Below are 17,957 nucleotides of genomic sequence, written 5' to 3' on the forward strand. Positions count from 1 at the left end.
AGTGACATTTCGCCGAAAAATTTCTTGCCGTTTGATATGTGTAATTTCTTAGTGTAATTTATTATGCTGTAACTTAACAAATTAGGCACAAAGTTATGAAAATACACGATCACGATAGACCTTATCGTTAGTGTAATAAATGTAAGGTGTATGTACATATTATGACATAATAAATGAGTACGTATCTACTATTATCTGTCAAAGAGCTTTTATTCTTATTATATCTGTAGTCTGTACCACAATAAAGATCTGTACCAATAATACCATATCTGTACCTAGCTGCGAAATGTCAAAAAGTTAAAAATATGTCAACATAACAATCATCTGCTAAATAAAAAGGCAAATTAAATTATTTATAAGTATTTATTTGCAAATCGGGTGAAAATTTTGGTAAACGGTAACTTATTATTTCAGTAATTTACAAAACTATTTAAAATATACTTGAAATGTAGCAAAAGTTCTTTGCGCGAACTTTTTTGGTTATAATATGTGTAAATTAACTTAGTTAATTAACCGGGTCGCATATTTTCGTATTGATAAATGATGAGATTCAGAACATACAAATTGTATAAAGAACTTCAAAGTTTGTATTCCAAACAATTTAGTTCCTTATCAACTCTGAACACTTCAAATGTTTATAAGCGGCATTATCCAAGACATCCGATATGTGTTTCATCAATAGTGTGTCTATATTCGTCAGATCATAAAAATTCCTTTCAAAATATAGAAAAAAAAGCAGAAGCTTTAAAAGATGCATTTGAGCAAAGAAGGGAAAAAATTAAAGACACAGAACATAAAATAAGACTTAAAGGCGTGGAAATTGTTCGTGACTTAAAACAACACAAGGAATTAACAAGCCAAAAATTAAGGGAGAAAAAAGATGATATTATAAAAGATATAAGAGAGACAAAAGCAAAAGTTAAAGAAAAACTTGAAGGAGTAGTTGAGGTGTGTACTGTGTATCATTCTAAAATGCTTATGAAATTTAAAGTTATTTTTAACGCAAACTAAAATTATAAATGTATAATTTCAGAGAGAAAATGTTTTCACAGTTCCAAACATACTGTGTGTAATGAGAATAGCAATGTCTCCATATTTAGGTTATGTAATTTTGCAAGACGATTACAATCTAGCACTTGGATTACTTACATTTGCAGGTATTACAGACTTGGTAAGTTAATAAAACAAGTATTATTTTTAGATAAAATTGAATACAGAAAAGCATTTGTTACCTATAACAAAAACTCTCCTTTCATTATAAAAATCACTAGCCCCTGTCTACTCCCAAACAGTCATACAAGTTCCTATGGGAATGAGAAGTTTCACTACCCACACGAAAAGCAAATCATTAAATTGCAACATGATACAAGGAGAGAAAGACAAACATTTTCCCATACATAATATTAGTAAGGATTAAGTTATCAAATTATTGTTCACTCTAAATCTCGATGGATAATTCAAACATAATTGAATACACGTTATAAAAATGTTGTTATTAAAAAATAATTCTATTATATAAAATTAATATTTTTCAGTTGGATGGCTGGATAGCTCGTAACTGGGAAGGGCAGGCATCAAAAATGGGTTCCTTTCTCGATCCAATGGCAGATAAAGTTTTGATTGCTACATTATTTATATGCCTTACCTGGCAAAATCTTATTCCCTTATCCTTGACCCTTCTAATTGTGGGAAGAGACGCAGCTCTGGTTGCGGCCGGTTTTGTTATAAGATATATCAGTCTACCGCCACCAGTAAGTCACTTAATTTTATTATGATATAGATTGTGCCTAATTTTTGTTGTTTATTAGTCATATATCATTGTGATAGGTTCTAGTCTAATGGAAACAGTTAAAAACATAAATATTTCTAAATAGATTTAAAGAAAGCAATATACATTACAGTAAAAATATAACTATGAAACATTTATAACTAAAATTTTTGGCATTATTAAATTTAGTTGCAAAGATATGATGATAACTAAATTTTGTGGATTTGTGCAAATCGTTATTTATTTCGTTGCATGTAGCATTTATATTATAAAATTTATAAAAACAATTTAACATTGCAGAGGACCTTGAGCCGCTATTTCGACGTGACACACGCAACAGCGCAACTGGCGCCCACATTCATAAGTAAAGTGAACACTGCAATACAACTAGTATTGGTAAATTGCTTTTAATTAAACAATCTGAACAAGTCTGAGTACATTTTTAAGCCTTGCCCTTTGTAGAGTAATGGGGGCATTCCTTATACATTTTGTATGATGTTATAATAGTAAGTATGTATTTTTGAAGTTATTGACATTGTTGGTAAACATAATATGATATGGGTTTATATTTCTCAATCCCCATAGAATTGGACCTTTGTAATATAGTTGGTGTGGAGAATATAAGCCCAACTTTCATACTATAGAGATACACAATTATGTGAATTATGTATTTTGAATTAAAAATTATTGTTGAGTTATCATATTTACTACCATACAATTTTTATTATGTCATATAATATGAGAGAAATTTAATTTACAGGTTGGTACAACTCTCGCATCGCCAGTATTTGGGTATGTGGACCATCCCGCTTTACAAGTTCTTTTTGGCGTAACTGCGACATCAACAGTCATTTCAGCCCTTAGTTATCTAACTAGCAAAGATACATATAAAGTTCTCAAGAAGAAATTATGATTCATATAAAAATATTGTATATTTTTTGTCTTCCATTATTGAGATTGATGAAATCTAAGAAATAGGCGTTCATTGTTAAATAACATTTTGAATAACATACTTACTGATAAAATGCATAGTCAAGTAAGTGAGAGTATATAAATGGAATAAGGTTCTTGTGTACACTTTGCTTATATGAAAATTGTTGCCTTTTCACAATATTGATGTTATCTTTATTAGTGTAGATATAAGATTGTGGGAGTTAAAAAATAAAACCTCTAGATACAAAATATGGATAATTTTATTTCCTCATTCTATTCACATGAACTTTATGCATAAAATTATGAAAGTACAAAATTATACTTAATCTACGAAAAAATTAAAAAATTGGCCAATCAAAGGTATAAACATAAATTAATATCAAAATAAAACATTGGCTTATCAGTCTGAATCAATGAGGAGTTCGCTTAAATCCAAAAAAAGTACAAAACATTACAAAAATAGAATCTGGAATGTCACTATTACTGGTTCAATTTTTTTAATTAGGTGAATGAAATGAAATCAGAAGTACTACAATTAGTAAAATGTTGTTATAATTATGGATGATGATAATTTTTCCAAGCGCTCCACATCTTTACAGATGCCCATACATGAAAAATAAATACCAGTGCAATAAATTCTTAAAAAATTAAGTAATATTTAAAAAACATTTTTGGTGGACAGGCATAGAACTTTAAATGATACTTACCTACATTTACTAATAAGTAATTCTTTTTTGTGAGTTATGTAATGGACTTTCTGGATGGTAAATGTTTTTTTTCTGCATTGAAGGCACACATACATAGTCAGACATCAAAAGAAAGGGACAACACAAAGTATATACATTAAAGTAAATACAGAAACATCTGCCATTACACACATTTTTGGTATATTCTCTATGTGTTATTGAGATTCTAAGTCTAAGCTGGCCTAAAAAGCTTTTTGTTATTATAATAATAAACATGTTGTGTTATGTTAAATGAATAGCATTATTTTTTAGATAATATTCATTTGTTTTCTTTATATATTACTGTAAGAATCTCAAGCTAGGCAGTACTAAAATCAGCATAGCAAAAAATAATTTTAGGACTAGAACAATATACAATCATAATTTTAGGGCCCAATTTAACTTAATAATATTTGATGCCTTATAATATCTTAATCTTACTGTAAGTAATCAATAAATGAAATAATGTATTAACAAACTAATATTATGTTTTAAAATATTTGTATATAAAGCATATATAATCAATTAAATTATGGCATCTAAGTTACTTTGTTATAGGTTTGATTAAATTATAATATATTATTAAATCTGGAATTATAAGAATGAATAATACTAATGGAGATCAGGATCACTATCCCATTTCCAAACAATGCTAAAACTATAATATTATACTTTGACCATTCTATTGATGGCCACTTACGAGCAAAGCACCAAACATACATAGATATTAACAATATAATGTATACGATATTTAACAAAACATAAATGTCACAAAATGTTAAAATCTTAAATAACTAAATTATTTTACAGAATAACGGACATACAAACTGATTGCACAAATAAAAAAAAAGTTGTACATTAAATACAATGTAGATACTTTAACAAAAATGGTAACAAAATTTGATTACTTTTTAGGATTATCATAATGGTTTTATCATTAACATCAGATGTTTGAGACTATGTTTAAACACTCTAATGTTAAATAAATATTATTTGCTGAGTTAATGATGGTGTTTATGAGTAAACATGATCCTTTGATAAGTTAACCAACCTTGTTAATCAATTCATCACAGATAGCTGTAAGTTCTTCATTATCTTTGATTTTCTGTGCCAAAGATTCTTGTAGAGATGACGCATGTACTTCACTTTTCTTCAACATGGCATTTAATTTCAAAATTTCTGCTTGATGAGCTTTCTTAACCGAATCTAACTCTGCATTAGCTTTGTTCAACTGTTGCATAGCATGTTGCCTTAGAGTTTCATATCTAGCTTCCAGTTTTTGAATAGCATCATTATTGTCCTCCACAGTTCTTTTCAAAGTTTCTTCGTTACTTTTGTAACCTTGTATAATCACTTTACATCGCTCATATTTAGTGTGAACATCATTGAATGCATGTTCCATAGAAGCTAAATGTGCAGCAGCCTCATCTCGTTCCCTTAATAATGTCACTCGTTCTTCAGTCCATCGTTTAGCCTCTGCTTCCCTTTCACCAATAAGTGAAGAGATAGTTCTTTCATACTCCTCCATAACAACACTCATTTGTTTGTTGTTACGAACTTTTTCTGCTACTCTTTGAGATAAAGCCTTTTCTTTTTCTGCATATTCCTCATTCTGTTCTGACAATTTCTTAATTTTAGTTTCACATTCTTCTAAACGCTCTTTAAGCTCCCGATTTATTTCTCGTAGACTTTGAGCCTCTTCCTCTTGGGAGGTGAGCATTTCCTTAACAGCTCGTAACTGCTCAACTGTATGAGGATCCATGTCGGCCGTGCGTTGTATAACGGGAGGTGGTGGTGGTATAGGTGTGCCTAAACTTAGTAATCTATCAATAGTAGCAATGGCCGGAGAAATGGTTGGCTTAACAGGAGTCACTTTAGATGAAGGTTGACTTCTATTAACAGCGGGTGTAACTACTTGAGTAGGTTTCTCAGTAGGACCACTGTTACTTGATTGTACAGACAATTGTTGCATTGAGTTCAATATATTTTGCTCGGTACCTGACATGGTACTTTAACAATCTGACACTGTCTTCAGAAATCCTACAGCTGCTGGAACAATTCTGACGACATCGTCTTCTGAAAATAACGTAATAATTATTTCAAGGACAATAATTAGTGGACTTGGTCACTTGTGTCAAGTCAGTGCGACATTTTTATATTCGGAGGTTTTCCTTTATTTTTCTATAGAATAACGTTGTTAAAATAAATACCTTCTCTGAGATTGAGTGTTCCTGCTAGGAAAAAATTATAAACATCCCACGCATGAAGTCATAAAGATATGACCCTAGGACCGTAAATGGTAAACCAAACGCTATGTTTATTATAATGCCTTTGAACAAAAAAAATCACACTCACAGTAAACTACAGTTCTATACAGGTGTACTCACTAAATTCTTTTTGTTAAATATTGTACACACACCAGACTATAAAAATTTAACACAAATTCTAAATTCCCGAGTTAATGGTCGCGAATTGATGGATGCAGGATGACATCAGTGCCACAGACTCAAAAAATGTATCTTTCTTTTTTGAAAACACAGACTATATACAGTACGAAAGTCGACAAAGATTAAATTCGAAGTGAGTAACACCTTTTTTTATTTATAACCTGTTGAATATTACTAAAAAAATATATATTTATTGAGTTTATCTTAGAGTATGTACATTGTACACGTATGTATATGCAAGCTATAGAGCGAGGGCACGCGAGTATGAACTGTTACTTAAGCGTTTCTACTTACGTTTCTAAGTTTTCAGCTTCCTTTCTGCAATATGGTTGGAGGTATCACATGTGGGATACCCGATTGGAACGAAGTTCAGGTTTCGTCTTGAAATAAGTAATATACGACGTATAAATAAAAAATGTATGCGTGTACTAGAGTACACACGTAAGAAGTGAAACTTCTTTATGACCTTAAAAATGTCACGAGTATGGCGTAACGCAAAAATGTCACGCGTACGGCGTAACGTAACGCAAAAATGTTACACTAAATTTTTGTCCAACCCCGATAAAGAAGTTTCACTTCAATAAATAATATAATTAATGAAATAAATGAAGGAATGCTAATACACTTTTGCAATATTGCTATAGTATCGTGATGATTTTATTATTTTTAGCACGTTATGGAACTTCTTCCAATATTAGAAACAATGATTGCTTGCGAAAGACGAATTGTTTGAGAAATGATTAAATAACGTCTGTTGTATTCAAAGACGTTAAATAGACAGTGCAGCATGATGCAACAACAGTCCAGTGTCCGGTCGATAGAGAGCGTTTTCTTTCCCAACTTGTTTTTAATTAGGTGACCAGGGCTTAACAAAACAAGGGATAAATTCCGTCCATCCGGTACATATTATAATATTGACGACACGCTACTTAATTCAATAAACTAAAACATGTGTATGTTACCGTAAAAGGGTAAACACCGTAAGTTACAATTTTCATACATAGCTGAATGAAATAGTTTTTATCGTAACGTAACTTATCTCTTACGCGGTAGGGTTTCGTTTTAAGTTTTAAATAAATAAATAAATTACCGATACAAAATTCATGGTCACCCTAACTACCATTTCTACGAACATCAATGATTGGTGGAGTTGTCAAAACGTTAGGACAAGCTTGGTTGGGAAACCTCTCACTCGGACCGATTTAGGTGAGCTACTGCTTATAAGGAAAAAGCAACCCTAAGTATATAGCAATAAATGATAATTTAACAAAACAAATATTTTTTGGTGCTGTCTATCAGTTAAGGGTCTTTGGTTTTATGACACACCCACAGTCCAGACACTTTGAAAGTATTAATCTGTGGTGTTAATGTCAATTATGTTAAAATCAAGAGGAAATCTCTGTATAGAAAAATCGGAACTTTCCTCAAATTTGATTTGCGCTTTCGTTTTTTTATCGTCTTTAGGTAACCGCATATTTATACTATCAAAAGGATACAAATAAAAGTCTTATTTTTGTAACAAATTTTATTATTTGCTTATATTCAATTTCTTAAAATCAAAATTTTACACTCCTACAATAAACTTTTCCGTTTTATACATTTCATATGCAAATTCTTCTTCGTGGGTTGGGTCGTACTCTAAACCTGTAAATATATGTATTATCTTATGATTGTACATTCAAATTGATGTAATATTATAATAATCAAAATAAATAATGGTAATTAAAATATAAGACAACGTTTCAACATGCCTACGTATTCAATTTCCAAATTAAAAGCTCCGTCAATTTTATCACCACATGCAATTCCAAAATGTGTTACTTTATCAAGCCGCATTCTTGTTTGTTTATCTTGAAGTCTTCCCTTTGATCCCAACACAAACTTTGAAAATGGAATCTGAAAAGATTCAAAATAGGAACTAAACTTTCAAGACAGAACTGAAATATTGCAAGCTCATGTAATGGGTCCTCTTCACAACATAATGGGCAGCGTTGCCATAATAGATGATCGTCGATGTTTGCCACCATTCGGCGATTATGAATAAACATCTACAATAACGGCCGATCAGAATCGAAATCGAAATTTAGGCCCTCTACATTATCGTGATAGCGTCTGCTCGCCCAACACTGCCCATTGTGAAGAGCGCCCCAAAAAGTAATTGTAGGTAAAGGAGAAAGGTTTGCAGATGAATTATCGATATGAAGAGTAGAAACGCGATAAATATGTACAGATAATTTTCAATAGGTAGAGGATTTCTTTATTTTTATACTCAAGAACGGTTGAACGGATTTAAATAATTTGAGCTTCATTAGATTTGTCTCTTTTTGGGTACCTATTGGTACAATATAGATAATCATCAAAATTATGTCCAGAGTCAGTTACTCTATCATTAAGGCTACGCGCAGACATACAGCGTTCTGCGTTCCGCGTTCTGCGTTCTGCGTTCGTCAGTTCTGCGTTCTGCGTTCTAGCGCACACAGGAGCACGTTCAAGACATTTGCGTTCTATTTCGCGACTCTCCGCACGTGAAACATGTCTCTCGAAAGTTCATCTTCCGAAGATGAAGCCTTGCTTTTGTGGAGTCTAGAGGAGTCAAAAAAAAGTAGAAAATGTTGGGTACACCCTATCAACACGAAACGAGATGATATGAGAGAATTTAGTATTCTTATCCCTGAGCTGCTTCAAGATGAAGAGAGATTTTATATTTATTTTCGAATGTCAATAAATAGCTTCAATGAGTTACATGACTATGTAAAATCTGAAATAGAAAAACAAGATACCAATTGGAGAAGACGGACCAGCCATAGCGAGAACGCGAGTTCTTTGTAATTCTGTACAGAGAACGCGAGAACGCAAGCGTTCCGAATGACCGCCGCGGTCTAACTGCGTTCTGTGTGCGCCGGCACTATAGATCCTTCACATTACAAAGAACGCGGAACGCAGAACGCAGAACGCGGAACGCAGAACGCTCTCTGTCTGCGCGTACCCTTATCCTGAATGAAGCCCTATATCGTCAATTTTTAGTGAAGAGGTAAAGGATAATAGTAATCTATTTGTGAGAATTGTTAGTTTTATTTGAACCGTTCGTTTCACCAAAAAATGTACCAAAAGATACCTACCTTATTTTCGTCAATTTAAGAAAAATTCATCTGTAGGTAAGTATAGAATAAGAATATTCGTTAATTATACAAACCTTAGCAATTTGCCAGTATGGTCCACCTCTAGTATACAATACATAATGATAAATATCATTCCAAGTTATATCGTAATAACCCTCGCATGATATATTTAATAAATATGATCTACCGTCTCCTCTTACTTTAACAACTAAAGTATTGTAAATATTCCAATCAAATGTAGACTCTCGCTTAAATGATTTCTGAAATAAATTTTTTTTAGTACCTGAGTTCAAAAAAATATTTAATTTAATAATAGGTATTAATGTTAACTGAACATTGAACTCACTCTTATTCTCTTAGATCGCATTGAACAATAGCCTGACCTTTTAATTCGACCGTCTTTTGGAATTCTTGTATCTAAATACCCGTGAAAATTAACTCTACCAGCGGGACTCATTTCCAATTTGCATGTACTGAATCCTTCGTTGTGGTCGCTGTCTGCTGTTGTTACAAATTTGTCGAGTACTTCTGGTTTATCAAAACACCAAATCAAATCGGTTTCTCCTGAAAGATAAAATTAAATATTTACAGCAAATATCTATGTAAATTGATAAAGTTCTTTCATAGTATTTTCAAAGCGAGTTTACACATTCGTGTTTGTCACATTATTTTACATACAAGTGTCGTCGCGAACCACTGTTCACAGTAATTAGCGAATGTACATAATATGGGTGTTCGTTAAACGCCTCGCTATTAGCAGTTCACACGAATGTGTAAATGTGCCATTAGGGTGCACTCACACACATCAGTCACCGTCACGGCACGTCACCGGACAGGATTAAAAAAAAATATGTATCAATAGTTCTAGTATGACTCTGTTCCCACACGACAGTCGCCGGCACGAAATCTATCAGTGACGTCCCCGGTCAGGCACGTCAAATAATCTTTCCATACATGTACCATAATTTTATCCCCACTCACCCGGTGCCGTCACGTCTCAGTTCAGTCAGCGTCGTGCTACCGTCAATTGCTACATGTTCTCTAGCGTGACACACGTCTAATCACTGACTAACCTGATGTATGTGTTCAATGATTCAGTCAAACCGGCGACGTGACTGACGGACAACATGACGGTGACTGGTGTTTGTGGATACGTACACAAGCCGTCACCGATCAGTCATCGGTGACTTGACGGTGACTGATGTGTGTGAGTGCACCCTTAAAGTTAATCCGATGAAAACTTGAAGGTTCTGGGTTGTGTAATGTGTTTGCAAAGACGTTATAGTACTATCTAAACTGTGCACCATGGCGCAAAAAACGGTCCTAGTGAGAGCGTTCTTGTTTCCAACTTGTCTCGTTCTAATTAGATGACCATAGCTTAACAAAATAAGGGACAAATTGCTTGAAAACCGAGCGAGTTAAATACGTCCGGTACATAATAGATTGATGATACGCTACTTAATTGTATGTATGAAAAAATAAACTATAACATAGTGTATAGTATATTATGTTACCGTAAAATTGTAAACACCGTTAGTTATAGTTTTCATACATTTCTGAAAAATAAAGTTTTTATCGTAATGTAGCTTTACGTGCTAGGGTTTTGCTAAAAAAAATATTACCAATACAAATGTGCAAAGTCAAACAAAATTCATGGTCACCCTTACTACCATTTCTACAAACATCAATGATTGGTTGAGTACTCAAAACGTGAGACCGTTTTTGGTAAGTTTAAATAAGGAAAAAGCAATCCTAAGTACATATAGATCATATTTTATCAAAACAAATATTTTATGGTTGAACTGTCTCTGTTTTGCTGCTATCAGTCTTTGTATGTTTGTCAGAGGGCGCCATAGACTATCTTATTATCTATACAATATAAGCAATTAATATTCGCGCTTTATCTTCTAAACTCCTACAGTAAGTAATAAATTACAATGTTGTTGCTGTTTCTTTTAACTACTTTTATCGTTTAACTAGCTTTCGCTCGCGTCAAGGATAAATTATCTATTAGTCTCAGATTATCTCTGTAAGTACCAATTTTCATCAAAATCGGTTCAGTGATATAGTTATAGGCGTAAAGAGACAGACAGAAAGTTTAAGTTATGATTTTAAAAATAAAAAACTTAAACTGTTAACTGCCATGAGACTTTCCATTCATGGAAAGTGGAAAATTTATTAAGAATTTATACTCCCAAAGTATTCTAAGCATAATAAAATAAGAAATTTAATATTTTAGCTTAAAGCAATAGAAATAAAATACAAGATTTAAGGTCTATATGAAATTTAATGTCACATTCAAATGTCATTAATTAAAAACCTAATAAATTACAACATAACAATACTTATTACTGGTGGATCATCACTTACTTATAATTTAATTAACATAATATCAGAATGTTTATTAAAGTATCTCTAAAATTTATGGATAATCACATAAAGCACCAAAAACCGCAAAAGCAAACATTTATATTATAGCTATTCAGTTAAAAAATATAAGAATACAATACTAATTATATTGTGCTAAGACTACAATAATTTCAGATTCAAGTTTCTGCATTGTATCATAATTATGGCAGGAATTATAAAGTTAAAAATAAAATTGAGTAAAAAAATCAGTATCAAGTTAATGAAATTTCAGCGAACTTCATTTATTAGTTGATCACATATTCTGGTAAGTTCTTCATTGTCCCGTGTCTTCTGCGCCAAAGACTCTTGTAAAGATGATATCATTAACTCATGTTTTTTCATTGTGGCATTCATTTTCGTGATTTCAACGCTATGATTCTTTTTTAAATTTTCCAATGTTTCATTAGCTTTCTTCAAAGTATCAGATGTAGTTTCTTTTAGGTTGTTGTACAAGGCCTCATACTTTTGCATTCCAATTTCGTAATCAGTAATTTTTTTGTTAAAGATATTTTCTCTATCTTTAGCTTCCAATACAACACTTTTACATTTCTCATATTTAGTAAGAAGATCATTGAAGGAAGATTCCATATTATTCAGATGTTTTACGGCTTGATCCCTCTCTTTTACCAATTTATCCAATGTTTCAAGATATTGTACTTTCTCCTGCTGTTGCTCTCCAATTAAAGCTGAAATAGTTTTTTCATATTCCTCCATAACAATGCACATTTTCTTGTTACTCAATTCTTTATCACTTATTTGTTGAGTCAATTTTATTTCTTTGTCCAATAAATTAATTTTGTCTTCAGTCAATTTTTTTAATTTAAGCTCCATGTCTTCTTTGTATCGAGTGAAGTTATGTTCCAAGTCTTGTAGTGATGATCTAAGCTCTCTGTTTTCTTGTCGTAGTTGTAGAACCTCATGATCTTGATTTTGAAGAATTGCTCTTAATGATTGAAGCCTATCATTTTCTTGTGCTCCATAATGCTTTAGTCTGGGACTTCTAGGAGCTGCTACTGGTGGTGTATTACCTGATATGCTTATCAGTCTATCAGTTGCAACCTGAGTTGGTGTTAAAATGGCAGAGACACTACGAACAAGCACTGGGGTTGGTTTTGTCTGAGCTGCGGTACTTTTAGGTAATTCACAGCTGACCACTGGTGACACAACTTGCATTGGTTTATCTTTTCCACATTTATTTTGAACTGCTCCTGCAGTAAATGTGTTATCAGCTTTACCTGTCACATTGTCGGTTAAAATTGAAGTAGAACTACTTGTCTCATAGCCGACATCATATTCTAATGAATCTGCTTGAATATCAGCTTGGTGAAGTTGCTGTTTTTGAGCATACAAAGGGTCAAATTTAACATAGAGACTCTCTTTTCCTCTGTCCAAAAAGGTTGAGTTACGATTTGATTCAGCACACTTGTCTAAGTAATCTAAGCTGGTTGCATCAATGAACATATTATCATATGCAGGTATTTCTCGCATTGTTTCATCACATATACTGTCAAAATCGGTACCAGTAAGTATATCGTTTGTCATGTGGGAAATATCTAAAGAATCGTCCGATTTCTTGGGTGATAAAGCCATTAAATCTCCCATGGATGAAACCGGAGTGATAAAACTTTCCTCTGAAGTAATCGTACTTGCTTTCGATGACAACATTTTTCTTGACTGTTGTTCTCGTTTTAATAACAGCGCGTTTAAAAATTATTTCAGTGTTATTTACAACACTGTTTTCATTGCAAAACTCACTCGTTGTAAACGATTCAGAAATATTCCCGACCAGTATTTGTATGAACTTCCAACTTTTCACACACTACTTATAAATTTTCTTCGACGGTAAAACAAATATTTCTCAAAACCTAATTGTAATCAAATCATAAAATATAAAAAGTTCTATTTTTAGCTTTATCAAATTAATTTTAACAGCTGCACCGATTTATATCTCACAGCCATTCAGATACTCCGTAACGGATATTTATTTTTGAACTACTTTGACAGATGGTCGACGGATGAATATTTTTTCTTTTTTCCCATCCATAGATTATAAAAATAACCATAGTCGTAAATATTAAGACAAGATTATGACGAATTCACGTAATAAAATGCTTTCGGTCAAGTTTTTAATAGTTAAAGATTTATCTAAAACAATAAATTGAGTAGTGTAATAAGAACGCGGAAAACCGACCAACCTAACCTAACCAACCAACACCCAACCAAACAAACTACCTTAGCAAACTACTACTTATGCACAAATTACCTACATCATTCATACTTCACATGGCAGAAATATCACTAAATAATTTATGTAGGTAATAAGACCTAAAACAAGAATATTCGTTATCTTTTAAAGTTTTGGTGGTATCCCTAGGGTTTTTGTTTAATCCTTGATATTCTGATTTTCCCGCAAAATATACCTCATACCTCTTATTTACTAATATATGAAATTAGATTGACTGTTATATCCGTGGTTATATCGAATTAACTGCTTTTTACTCAATGCTGATATATTTTCACATATGCATGTACAAAATGCAGTGCGTTTGTAAACTGACTATGTAATTACAATTAGTAAACGGTGAAATTATACAATTAGCCCGCAACCTTACCCGCTACATATATACATATATATGTCGTGGCCATATCGTAGATTTGCTCATTTCATGATATGATCGATCATTTCACGAAATGTTCGCATTTCATGAAATGGCCAACATAGTTTGATCAGATCGTTAAATCGTCAACGTTTCACGATATGGCCATCCACATTTGGCCAGATCGTATAAAATTTAAAGAGTCCATAAAATATTAAAATTCAGAATATTCTAAAAACTTGTTTAATGTCATTTAAGTTAGTGCCGCGGCAGCGGCCGGCGAATGCTAGAAGCGAATCGTTTTTGCAATAAAAAACAGTTAGGTTAGGTTAGGTTAGACTTTGATAAACAACGCACGAGCCGAGCGAGCAAAGCGAGCGTGCCGCGGCAGCGGCCGGCGAGTGCCAGAAGCGGATCGCTTTTTAAAAAACAAACAATTATAATACTATAGTAGGATATATAAATATATATCCTAAAAGAAAAAATGCGTCTTAAATTATTTTATTTAACCCTTAATTTGGTATAGTCCGGTGTGACGGACACTTGTTTAAAATAAATCCTGCCAAGTTTTTATTTCATGTTCATCGATTTCTAATCGATTAAATGTTTATTTATACCATAAACAAATAGTAAAAAATTAAGTAATGATTGTGACAACATTGCATATGTCAGTTGGGACGTAAAATGTCTGCGAAAATGCAGCCACCTGTTTTGCTCAAGGTATTTATACCCATTTTTCTTATTTTTTGTGGAAAAATGAATTGAATTATATATTTATTTATTAGATAATAAACATATCAATCATTATTTACAAAAACATACATACTTTATTACATTTTTATGGTGTTTATTTGTAACCAAAATGTTTTGTCCGTCACAGCGGACGTTGCTAATTGTATAGAAAAGTACCACTTTATTACTATGTCCGCTGCGGCGGACACCGCCAAAATGTGGGTGCTTCTGCTTGTTTGGTTATGGTTCTGAGTTTGGATTTTTTTTCTTTGCCAACAGCCTAACCGCGCAAGTAAAATTATTGCTTTAGTGCCGAATGAACATGCACCTTCCGATGCTAGCGAAATATCAGATTCGGAAACTGAATTGCATGATGCAAGTACTGATTCTTCCACCCCTTGTTTTCTCCTGCACCATATTCCCTTGCTAACGTAACGATAGATACATCCGACGATGAAGAATTACACTCCGAAGATTCTGATAGACCTGCTGATGACCAGAGTCTTTCGTGCGTAAATTGGCGAGTCTTTTTTTGAAAATGTTCTATCTCTATCTGCTATTCCTAGATTGCCTGCAACGCCTATAACAACAATAGCTTCTTGATTAGCACCCCGAAAAATAAGTACTAAGAAACCACCCACAGTCAAAGCCAAAAGACCAAAAAAAAAAACAACTTTCAGCTGACTTACAATTATTGGAAAGTAACTCAATTCCGTCACCAAGCGACAATAGAAGAAGGTGAGGAGGATGATTACATAGACATGCCAGAAGATGATTCACCTTTGAGTTTCTTTCACCTTTTTTTCTCAAGATATTTTTACTAGTTTCGTAGAGCAGCCAAACTTATATTCAGTTCAAAAACCGGCAAGTCAATTCAACTAAGACAAGAAGAATTTAGACTTATTTTTTAATTTTCATACAAAATAAACATGAATTGTTTTTTTTTTAATTTCCATATAAAATAAACTGTACTTCGGTATCAAATAGTTCTAAAATGTTCATCTCTGTATTTTTCTTTAGTAAAAAAAATAAAATTAACTGTGGTTTTTATTTTCCGTAATTTGGCAGTGTCCGCTGTGACGGACACCAGTTTTCCCAGCAGTGGGCAATGGTAGATTTTTTTTTTCATTTTTCGAGAACTTTATGACATACTCCTGAAACCACAAAATTGTCAAATTCATATATTTTGAATATTTTTATCCGTGCCAAATTAAGGGTTAAGACGCATTTTTTCTTCAATACATATTATATAAGATATCCACATTTTCCATAGTACTCGAACCGTCGTAAATTCTTTGCTATGACTTTCTTCATATTGTTATTAAACGAATTATGAAGTTTTTAACTGCGAATAATTAAATTTAAGCAAGCGGCCGCCATCTTATCACATAAACACAGAGCTTGCAGCGCCTCTACCAATGATTAATGTAACTATTTTTCGATATGATCAAATAATTTTGATCATTTCATGAAAAAACCGCGCGTTTAGTTGGCCATATCGTGAAACGATTTCTTATCATTGATATGCTCAAGCCACATCATGATGTGGCCAAACTAAATTGGCCATTTCACGAAATGCGACCATTTCGTGAAATGGCCAGTCATATCATGAAATGAGCAAATTTACGATATGGCCACGACATATATACACAAATATTTTTTTACCAATTTTAATGTCCATCTATTAGTTTTAGCTAATATCAAAAATGGATGGACTGATTTTGATGGGCTGAATAATTTATTTTGAAAATTTTGATTTGAATTTAAATCTAATTTACAGGCAAAAACATTGCAGGCACAGCTTGTCTTAGAAAATAAAATGCTAGTGTACTTACTCAAAATATTGAAAAGAGTAGATCTCTACTATAAGAATCATATCGAAAATTGTAGTTTGTACCTAACATCACTATTAATTAATATGAACATACATTATAGGTATTTGCCAACACTCAGCTTTGGGAAAAAAATGATAATTAATATTTTTCATGCATGTAACCTATAGTATAGACATCATACCTACATAATAATTATTGTTCAAAATTAAAAAGGTAGGTACTGTAACAATTTTTTTTACATTTTTGTTAAGGCAGGACCGAACAACACCTGCTGGGGCAGCTAGAATTTTATTTAATGTCAGGAATAAAAATCCTTTACTGATATGTTGTATACAGTATAAACACTTTGTATAACACATGCAATCATTCAACCAAAAAACACTGAAAAATCATTAGGTATACTTATTTTTAAAATTAATGCTTTGATCAATAATAACAATGTTATTGACAAATAAAGTATGAATTCTTATAAGAATGTATGGTTTCATATTCCTTACTTTTTCACACTTAAACAGCTGAACAAGTCAAGCTCATGTGGTCAAGTCAATAAATCATTGGAACGGCTAAGCAATGGAAATAATAGGTATAAAACTAAATTTATCAATAAAAAAATTAATACAACTTACCAGGCCTAGCAAACAGTAGGGGATCAGTAGCAAAATAATCTTTGACTTCTTTTGCAAATAGTTTTAACTCACATTTTAACTCTTGGAAACCATTTTTTATATGTTGAACAGTAGATATATTACCAAGCATCTCCTTAGTGTTATAACCACCTTTTCTATCACCTTCCCAAAAAAGCGCGCGTTCATGTAATTTTAATACATGCGGATACTTTTGTAAATGTACATGTGAATCAAATGTTTTGACTAACACAGAATATTGTCGGTGATAAAACATAACCTTACGCTGAAATTGTTTATAAAGAGCCATTATAAAATTGTAGCACTTCCACTGATATTTTATTTAGAGCTTAAATGTGTCACGAAATCGTAGTTTTTACATAATACGAGAAAAGTGCGAGATCCTACAGACATCTGTAACCAAAGGTTTTATTCGTTCATTGATGTTATTGAAATTTGATAGAAAATAGAAATCAGCTGATTGTCAAAAATTTAAAAATGAAGGAGTGTAGAGTGTAGACGAGTGTAGATAACAAAAAAGCTTTGCTAATGTTCAAGAATAAAAAGGTAAACGGATTTTGCTACAATTAAAAATTAACGGAAGCAAAAATTAATTAAAACATTTCAAATGTCGCGATTTAGGTGAATAATTGATTTACGGATACATACATCAAGCAAAAGTTCAAATTTTGCCGCTCATACTCGAGGTCTGTGGAGACTGGGGACTGGGGATCATTCATCATCTTGTTAAATGTCAAAAAAGTACGGC

The 17,957-nt window shown here is 32.4% G+C and overlaps 4 protein-coding genes across 11 annotated transcripts; 1 reads left to right on the plus strand and 3 right to left on the minus strand.

Annotated features, from left to right (window-relative positions):
- The first annotated feature begins 275 nt into the window (after positions 1-275).
- On the plus strand, positions 276-2,950 carry CLS (cardiolipin synthase). The gene is made up of 5 exons (XM_090112228.1): positions 276-948; positions 1,034-1,171; positions 1,536-1,751; positions 2,069-2,164; positions 2,529-2,950. Exons 1-5 carry the CDS (start codon positions 541-543, stop codon positions 2,679-2,681), a joined length of 1,011 nt encoding a protein of 336 aa, XP_089968354.1. The 5' UTR covers positions 276-540; the 3' UTR covers positions 2,682-2,950.
- LOC149900594 (transforming acidic coiled-coil-containing protein 3-like) lies at positions 2,944-5,908 on the minus strand. 6 transcript variants are annotated; one of them, XM_090112233.1, is made up of 2 exons: positions 5,814-5,908; positions 2,944-5,502 (listed from the first exon to the last, which is right to left on the minus strand). In XM_090112233.1, exon 2 carries the CDS (start codon positions 5,429-5,431, stop codon positions 4,469-4,471), a length of 963 nt encoding a protein of 320 aa, XP_089968359.1. In that variant the 5' UTR covers positions 5,432-5,502; positions 5,814-5,908; the 3' UTR covers positions 2,944-4,468. The 6 variants fall into 6 exon arrangements, with proteins under 6 accessions (XP_089968359.1, XP_089968357.1, XP_089968360.1 ...); XM_090112231.1 differs by having other exon boundaries at positions 5,782-5,908; XM_090112234.1 differs by having other exon boundaries at positions 2,944-5,499; positions 5,782-5,902.
- A 1,464-nt stretch (positions 5,909-7,372) lies between these two features.
- On the minus strand, positions 7,373-17,924 carry CIA30 (complex I intermediate-associated protein 30). 3 transcript variants are annotated; one of them, XM_090112538.1, is made up of 6 exons: positions 17,858-17,924; positions 17,192-17,474; positions 9,339-9,556; positions 9,067-9,252; positions 7,625-7,769; positions 7,373-7,517 (listed from the first exon to the last, which is right to left on the minus strand). In XM_090112538.1, exons 2-6 carry the CDS (start codon positions 17,463-17,465, stop codon positions 7,438-7,440), a joined length of 903 nt encoding a protein of 300 aa, XP_089968664.1. In that variant the 5' UTR covers positions 17,466-17,474; positions 17,858-17,924; the 3' UTR covers positions 7,373-7,437. The 3 variants fall into 3 exon arrangements, with proteins under 3 accessions (XP_089968664.1, XP_089968663.1, XP_089968662.1); XM_090112537.1 differs by having other exon boundaries at positions 17,192-17,602; XM_090112536.1 differs by lacking the exon at positions 17,858-17,924 and having other exon boundaries at positions 7,374-7,517; positions 17,192-17,757.
- LOC149900596 (uncharacterized) lies at positions 10,227-13,694 on the minus strand. The gene has a single exon (XM_090112535.1). The coding sequence runs from the start codon at positions 13,064-13,066 to the stop codon at positions 11,630-11,632; it is 1,437 nt and encodes a 478-aa protein (XP_089968661.1). The 5' UTR covers positions 13,067-13,694; the 3' UTR covers positions 10,227-11,629.
- Positions 17,925-17,957: the final 33 nt, after the last annotated feature.

The sequence above is a fragment of the Colias eurytheme genome, chromosome 18, assembly GCF_061535395.1.
Source record: "Colias eurytheme isolate Ceu_HAF_F1 chromosome 18, ilColEury1 Martin Lab GWU primary, whole genome shotgun sequence".
NCBI classification, from domain to species: domain Eukaryota; kingdom Metazoa; phylum Arthropoda; class Insecta; order Lepidoptera; family Pieridae; genus Colias; species Colias eurytheme.